At 38.4% G+C, this 7,053-nt stretch overlaps 2 protein-coding genes and 5 non-coding genes across 9 annotated transcripts; 1 reads left to right on the forward strand and 6 right to left on the reverse strand.

Moving 5' to 3' along the window:
* Positions 1-380: 380 nt before the first annotated feature.
* LOC109090671 (60S ribosomal protein L7a) lies at positions 381-3,503 on the reverse strand. Of its 2 annotated transcripts, none has more exons than XM_042724209.1 (8): positions 3,475-3,503; positions 2,596-2,716; positions 2,235-2,384; positions 1,548-1,688; positions 1,326-1,405; positions 939-1,069; positions 664-733; positions 381-524 (listed from the first exon to the last, which is right to left on the reverse strand). In XM_042724209.1, the coding sequence occupies exons 1-8, from the start codon at positions 3,475-3,477 to the stop codon at positions 420-422; spliced, it is 801 nt and encodes a 266-aa protein (XP_042580143.1). In that variant the 5' UTR covers positions 3,478-3,503; the 3' UTR covers positions 381-419. The 2 variants fall into 2 exon arrangements, with proteins under 2 accessions (XP_042580143.1, XP_018960046.2); XM_019104501.2 differs by lacking the exon at positions 3,475-3,503 and adding an exon at positions 2,903-2,932.
* On the reverse strand, positions 818-889 carry LOC122137519. Its single transcript, XR_006154922.1, has one exon. It is a non-coding gene; the product is annotated as a small nucleolar RNA SNORD36 (small nucleolar RNA).
* Positions 1,196-1,272, reverse strand: LOC122137518. The gene has a single exon (XR_006154921.1). It is a non-coding gene; the product is annotated as a small nucleolar RNA SNORD36 (small nucleolar RNA).
* On the reverse strand, positions 1,858-1,930 carry LOC122137521. Its single transcript, XR_006154924.1, has one exon. It is a non-coding gene; the product is annotated as a small nucleolar RNA SNORD24 (small nucleolar RNA).
* LOC122137522 lies at positions 2,457-2,528 on the reverse strand. The gene has a single exon (XR_006154925.1). It is a non-coding gene; the product is annotated as a small nucleolar RNA SNORD24 (small nucleolar RNA).
* On the reverse strand, positions 2,802-2,868 carry LOC122137520. The gene has a single exon (XR_006154923.1). It is a non-coding gene; the product is annotated as a small nucleolar RNA SNORD36 (small nucleolar RNA).
* LOC109090670 (mediator of RNA polymerase II transcription subunit 22) lies at positions 3,503-6,725 on the forward strand. 2 transcript variants are annotated; one of them, XM_019104499.2, is made up of 5 exons: positions 3,505-3,619; positions 4,026-4,180; positions 4,271-4,351; positions 4,430-4,638; positions 6,442-6,725. In XM_019104499.2, the coding sequence occupies exons 2-5, from the start codon at positions 4,058-4,060 to the stop codon at positions 6,629-6,631; spliced, it is 603 nt and encodes a 200-aa protein (XP_018960044.1). In that variant the 5' UTR covers positions 3,505-3,619; positions 4,026-4,057; the 3' UTR covers positions 6,632-6,725. The 2 variants fall into 2 exon arrangements, with proteins under 2 accessions (XP_018960045.1, XP_018960044.1); XM_019104500.2 differs by lacking the exon at positions 6,442-6,725 and having other exon boundaries at positions 3,503-3,619; positions 4,430-6,012.
* The last annotated feature ends 328 nt before the right edge of the window (positions 6,726-7,053 follow it).

Consider the following 7,053-nt stretch of genomic DNA (forward strand, 5'->3'; position numbering starts at 1 on the left):
GAAAAATACACAGGACGCCAGATCAGAATCTCACATCTTCAAGCACAAAATAAATGCCTTTTTTAAAACAACAGTTGTGTTAACGTTTTAAAATGGAGAAATACCAGAAAAAAAAAAAATCTACACCCATATGGGAGGGACTTTTGAATATTGTGTTGGAAAAATGAAAGCGCTTTGAGTCAAAAAGTTTTAGAAGCCCTGCTGATGGTTTCATTTAAATTTCATTAATAGTTAAGTTTAGAGATTGACAGTCTCTTAAAATTTTTGAAGTCTTATACAATTTTCAAAGTCATACAATGTTTAGAAATCTGTTTTCTAATTGCATGTATTGGCTTATACCTCATTTTTATTTTTTAAAGAACCAGTCAAAGTCCAGCCACTTTGTGGGATCATTTTTATTTATTAAACAAGACAGGAGCTCAACCCAGTTTAGTAGCCAGCTCCTTGGCCTTTGCCTTCTCAAGTTTAGCAATGCGAGCAGTTGACTTGGCACCCAGGACATTGCCTCCCCAGTGACGACGGATCTGAAGACAGAATTGAAGTGGAAGAAACAAACATTGGAATTAAATTAAGACATCACTTAGGAAAATGTATAAAAGTTAGGCTAACTGAAACAATGTCATCAAATTGTGAATGGATCAGCACTATAGCCAATAAACTGACCTCCTCATATCTGTCATTGTAGTTGGTCCTGATGGCCTCCACCAGCTTAGCAAGAGCTGCTTTGTCTTCGCTAAAGATGGGTGAACAAAAACAAGGTCAATCACAAAAGGTCTTGTCTCTAAAATGGCCAAATTACAGATCAACTGCAAATCATTTTGCTCAGGGTTAAAAAGCTCATTTGAAACCACACGGTTATTCAGTTGAAGAAATTCAGACATCATAGCCTCAGGATGTGCAGCAAAGGAAAATAAAACCTGAGTGTGCGTTTTACTCACGGGTTGGTCTGTGTAAAGGCAACAGAGGTGCAGGTCTTTCTGTGCACCAGTTTGCCCAGTCTGGCCTTGCCCTTTACAATGCAGTATGGGACACCCATCTTACGACACAGAGCAGGCAAGAACACCACCAGCTACAAATAGAACAAATTAAATCAATTATATATAGACATCCATAGCAGCATTCAGCAGTCTGATAAAATGACAATCCAAAGCAGGACATTCTGATAATAGTTACAGAAATGCTCCAGTAAGTGGTTGTTGCTCAGGGTTAAAAAGCTCGTATTTTTGATCTTCAGTTTAAATTCAGGTGAAGAAATTCAAGACATCATTGCAGACAACCACAACAAGATTTAGGACAAGATGTCTATATCCTGTTGAAAAACACACCTCAATGGGATCCACATCGTGAGCAATAACGACCAGCTGTGCCTTCTTGCTCTCCACTAGTGTGGTTACTGTGTTCACACCTGAGAAGAAACAAGGATCATCAAATATTGTCTTGGACAAAGGATGGGCCTGATAGTCAAACAGTTTGAGAACAGTGGAAAATGCAACTTGCACCTCCGGAAAGGTGTCTTCAAGGAAAAGATACTCTATAAAAACACCCACCTGCGCGGAGGACTGGTGGCCTCTTGGTGGGCACGTCGCCCTTTCCAGCAGCTTTCTGTTCAGCACGAGCCAGCAGTCTCTGTTTCTTCTCCTGCTTGGTCTCGGGCCTGTACTTGTGGGCCAGCTTGAACAGCTGGGTAGCTCAGAAAGATTTCAAAGTGTTAAGTGTAACACACCCCAAATTATCTCTTCAATTCAAGCACCAATGCCAAGTCTTCAAAGTTAACATTCTGATGAAAACTTAAAATCACTAATTTTACAGTACAATCCAAGCTGAATTAAACAGCAATAATACAATAATATACAACAGTGCATCAGTGATCTTGGTGGAAACTGTCCGCATCGACTATTCAGATAGCAAATATTCTTTCACATCATCTGCACATTCACAAAAGTCTAAAAAGTATTAAGAGATCGACCGATATATTTTCAACAATCAGCACTGATATATATTAAAAAAAAGTTATTTTATTTCCTCTGTGAGACATACAATATGGTCATGTTCAAGCCATTATTGTTAATTTTTTAATTAAGAGCAGCACTATTTTACATCAAGCAAGTTTTTGTTCATGTTATTGATTAAAAACTCACTATTGATAAGATCTATTATCGGTCGACCTCTACAAGCATTATTGTATGAACAGCACCTGAAAGTCAAGAGAGACTCCAGTTGAGTGAATAACTCACCGGTCTGACGGTCCAGAGCCTGGGTGAACTGGTTGATTGCAGGGGGCACCTTCAGACGCTTGTAGAGAATGGCCCGCTGGCGCTGCAGCCGGACGTAACGTGGCCATTTCACGAATCGGGTCAGATCCCTCTTCGGCTGGATGTCCTGACCTGGAGATTAAAGTGCATGACTTTAAAGTGCATTAGGGTCAACAGACTGAAAGTTGGTTTCCTGACGTATTGTGCATCAGCGATCTTGATGGTAGAATGTCTGCAATGCTGTTAAGATAGCAAATATTTTTAACATCATCTGCACTTTTTTAAAAGATACATTTTAAATGACTGAGGACTCAATCGCATGTGTGGTCCGGTTGTTACTCACCAATGCCAAAGTTCTTGGGCCTCTTCTCAAACAGGGGATTCACGACTTTCTTGGCCTCATGCTTCTTGGCCACTGAAGGGGCTGGTGCCACCTTCTTCCCCTTAGCCTTTTTTCCCTTAGGCTGTGGAAAAATGCACAACAATACTTCATGAGTTCATCACCCAAAATGAGCAGAAAATTCTAGAGAAATTCCTTTTTTTTTGGCTAATGCTCAGTTTTGAAAAGATGTTCTACAAAAATGTTCAGGTGAAGAAATTCAAGCCATCACTGCAAAAGCCAAAAAAACCTACTAGTCAAAATACACTACCTTGTGGTGTGACATGCGTTGTAGCAACTTCACCAGTTTAGCATCTCAGATATAAAAGCTTACTCGACAACGCATTTTCAGTAATTAGAATTAGAATTTTTAAACGGACCAACAGCTGTGCAATAGTGTAGAATACAGCAGCACTTATGTGTTTAATAAAAACCGACGGGCCAATGTAATTCATTTTGGCCTACAAACAAGCCCGCTAACAGGTTAGCATTCGCGTTGGAACCCATGGTTAAGTTTCTCATAATAATAAACATATTAAAAATACATAGGCAAGGGAGTTCGTATTAAAACCACGGGTAATAACGTTTAATGGCTTACGGTCTAACGGCGTGCATCTCGAGGCGTCAGCTCTGACAGTAAGCGGGGACTACACAGCTCACAAAAGTTCTCTTAATTCTTAATCGAAATACTTAAAATGATTGCAATTTTCATTCAGAGTGAAAGCGTTGGTACTCTACTTTCCATAACCGATATTTTAGGAGTCCTAAAACATATTACAAAGCAGGATGCTTAAGGATTTTAAACAAGTGAAGGCTTCCCAGTCAAAACCATCGGGCACTCACCATGTTGGTTCAGACAGAAAGGAAGAAGAAAGGGATTGTGGGAAATATAACTACCGCGACGTTTGGTAATGACATCATCTGTACGCGACAGAACAAAAGAGGGAGGCTCAAGTTTATTTGAAGAGATTTCCAAAAAATGCTTGCTGTGAGTAGCGATTTGAATTAACTTACTTTTCATTTATAGTAACAACAAAGTTTTGACTTCATTAATTATTCACGCGTGGTGTATAGTAACAGAAGCCCGTACGCGCTGTTTAGTTACGTTTTAGCGCCTGAGAGAAAAGCAAAATGTCGAATATTGACGGCAAACGCATTAACTCGTGTTTTATTCTTGTTTTCGCTTTTATACGTTTCGTGAAATAGACGTTTTCACAGACGATTACTAAAAAAAAGCTGCGTTGCCATCACCAGCTAAGATACTGACCTAATAAATATTGTTGCAGTTTGGGGTCGGAAATGTATCAATGGCTGTTTATTGTATGTATTTAGTAGTTGTTAATGTGAAAACTAGTTGCAGTTCTAACAGTGAAGTCTTGTTTGTGACCCTTTAGCACTGAGTCAAGTGTGACTGAAGAGCGCTGTGATGGCCACACAGAGAGTACTTCCACAAAGCAAAGAAACTCTTCTGCAGAACTACAATAAAAGACTTAAAGATGACATCAGGTCAATTCTAGACAATTTCACTGAAATAATCAAAACAGCAAAGGTATGTTGGTGTGCGTTTTGCTATGCCTATGTGACATTCATTATCAATATCATTTTACAAGGACGATAATCTGGTCATCTCATCTATCAGGTGGAAGATGAGACTCAGGTTTCCAGGGCGACGCAAGCTGAGCAGGATCACTATGAAATGCACGTGCGAGCTGCCAACATTGTAAGATCTACAGTGATAGTATGAAAATGAATACATGTATTAGACTTGGATGACATTTCCATGTTTAATGTGTCCTAGGTACGTGCAGGAGAGTCTCTCATGAAGCTTGTTTCAGACCTGAAGCAGTTCCTCATCCTGAATGACTTCCCCTCTGTCAACGAGGCCATCAGTCTCCGCAACCAGCAGCTACGCACGCTGCAGGAAGAGTGCGACAAGAAGCTCATCTCCCTGCGTGATGAGATTGCCATCGACCTGTATGAGCTCGAGGAAGAGTATTACTCCTCCAGGTACAAATAGAGCAGTGATCCCAAACGTGTGCAGTTACCTCTGCCTCCCCTTGCTTACCAACACCATAAATGTGATGCAAATGTTCATCATAAGAACATAACACATGGTGATTTATGGAGCTAAGGGTATTTTTAACTTGCACAACCAATTATAGGCTCTGACTGGTTTTCATTTTACTAAAATATCATGTGCTAACCATGTTGGTTTGCTATTTGTTTGAATTAAACCATGCCATTTTGGTCCTTCATGCACAGTCATATCATACCATTGTGCCTTAATAAGAGTTCATTCTTGCAGGTAAGAAAATAACTAATGAAAGAGTACATTCTCCTTTAACCCAGTTCAGTCACGTAGTAAGTCATTTTAGAAACTGTATGGCCTTTGTGCTTTATTCAGCTTGTCATAATTATAAAAAGCCAGACATATCTTTTTCTGCTATGCTTCTTATATAGCAAACATATAGCAAAATCCATATATCCATCCATATTGTCATATCCATTCATATTGTAGTCACACCAAAGACATTATCAAGCACTTTCAGTATAACTGATTTTGCACAAGAAAACCCATCTGTTATACAGAAGTGCATGTAAATATATCCCCTCCAGGTGCCTTAAATGATTATGTTTTAGAAGATTTTTATTGCAATCAGGATGTGTATTTAGTCTTTTTAGTGGTGCTGTTTGGGTTTAATTTTTATAGAGATTAGTATTATATTCAGAGATTTTAAATCAATTCACGCTGTCTTTGAAGCACACCAGTATAAACATTAATAGTTATATGAGAAGAGACATTTTGGAAATAATTCTGGAAATAATTTTCTACATTTTTTAAGAAAAATGTACATGTGAACCTAAATTTGATATTGGACTGAGCACATTAATTTTGATGGCTGTACTCAATGATGAGCTGCAAAATTCAGAGCACTTTAGAATTTGAAGAAAAAAAAATGTAGGGTGCTGTATGTATTGTAAAAATTACTTTAAAGAATCATATAAATTAGCTTAGTGGAAGAAAATCATTAAAGAAACAGAAAATCAAATCAAGAAACAGATTTTTTTGGGGAGATGTTCACTATATATGCAGTGATTTTATTCTCTCTCTCTCTCTCTGTTAAACTAATCAAAGTTTTTGTAAACTGGGATAATATTTACCTTTCAGTGGCATATGTGTCATGTTCAAAATGTTATATTTATCATTTATGGAGTGTGTGAAATTGCACTACACTGTGTTTCTTTGTGGTGACATTTTAAATCGAAACAGTGTTGGTCACATTAGTACCTGTTCAGAATGTATCAGAATATTTGTCAGTTTTTTCACAAACCAACTGGTCATTTCAAATTTCATAAATAAACCAGAGATAAAATAGAGCACATTTAGTGTCTGATCTATTATTTGCTCCCCACTGATTGGAATTTATCTTCTGCCTCTGCTGAGTGCATTATCTAAATTCTCTGCTGCTTACAGCCTTTTGCTTTTCATCTGTTGAGCAGTTATTATTATTAGACTCTACGCTTATCTGTTCAATGTATAGAAAGACAGCAAACAGAAGAGTAATGTCATGTGACCACACGGTTCCAGACATGTCAGTAGCAATGCTTTTCACAACTTCCTTTCCCTGCTTGTGCTTTCTTTCCCAGTTCCTTCACATGTTGTGTGAGTTTGTTTTGTAATGAGTGAATGAATGTTCAACATTATTCATACATACTCCTAATGGATTATTGGGTATTTTTAGGCAGAAGTGGGCAAAGGAAATGTTAGTTTTTGTGTAACGCGTGTGTGTGTGTGTATAACATTTCTAGCTGTGGACAGTGGGATGGTGTTGAGTTGCCACTTTGTGAGGCCTTTCATCGGCAGGACAGTTGGGGGTCCCCTGAGACGACCTCTGACCCCTCGTGTGCCAACCCAGAGGATTCAGACCACTTGGGGACCCAGGAGTCCATGCAGCGTCACCTAAACAGCCACGGCAGCAGCACTAGTGAGCAGTCATGAAATACCGGTGGCTTCCTTCAAGGACCAGTTAGATTACACATTTAAGCGATTTGCCTTTATAATAAGTCCCATCTTAAACCTCCAGCTGCAGACTGCAAATCTAGTCTACTACTTGAATTAATGATGTGATTTTGTCCTGCAAAAAATGACACTGAATTAATGCTGAGAACATTTCTATGAATAGTATTTTTAAATCGTAGTTGGGTAACTTGCTGCATTGGAATAAAGAAGTGTTTGTCTTTGTGTTTGATTGTTGGCTAAATTAAATGTCTCTTTGAGCAGAATTACAATTATGCTATACTTTCATTGTTGGTCTGCAAAAAATAGAAGTTAGGTAATTTAACAACTTTAAGCAAGTGGTGTTTTGGATGCTAAAAGAAAAAGAGACTTGTCTGTAAACATGCTGCATACATTTGGAGTAA

This window comes from Cyprinus carpio, chromosome B5 (assembly GCF_018340385.1).
Source record: "Cyprinus carpio isolate SPL01 chromosome B5, ASM1834038v1, whole genome shotgun sequence".
NCBI lineage: Eukaryota > Metazoa > Chordata > Actinopteri > Cypriniformes > Cyprinidae > Cyprinus > Cyprinus carpio.

What these genes read in the sequence shown, in the direction of transcription:
- LOC109090671 (XM_019104501.2), bottom strand. An exon ending in GGCTCTGGACCGTCAGACCG is followed by an intron (nt 1,689 to 2,234) that starts GTGAGTTATTCA and finishes AATCTTTCTGAG; the next exon opens with CTACCCAGCTGTTCAAGCTG. An exon ending in GCCACCAGTCCTCCGCGCAG is followed by an intron (nt 1,406 to 1,547) that starts GTGGGTGTTTTT and finishes GTTTCTTCTCAG; the next exon opens with GTGTGAACACAGTAACCACA.
- LOC109090670 (XM_019104499.2), top strand. Translation starts at nt 4,058, where the DNA reads ATGGCCACACAGAGAGTACTTCCACAAAGCAAAGAAACTCTTCTGCAG. An exon ending in AAATAATCAAAACAGCAAAG is followed by an intron (nt 4,181 to 4,270) that starts GTATGTTGGTGT and finishes CTCATCTATCAG; the next exon opens with GTGGAAGATGAGACTCAGGT. An exon ending in ACGTGCGAGCTGCCAACATT is followed by an intron (nt 4,352 to 4,429) that starts GTAAGATCTACA and finishes AATGTGTCCTAG; the next exon opens with GTACGTGCAGGAGAGTCTCT.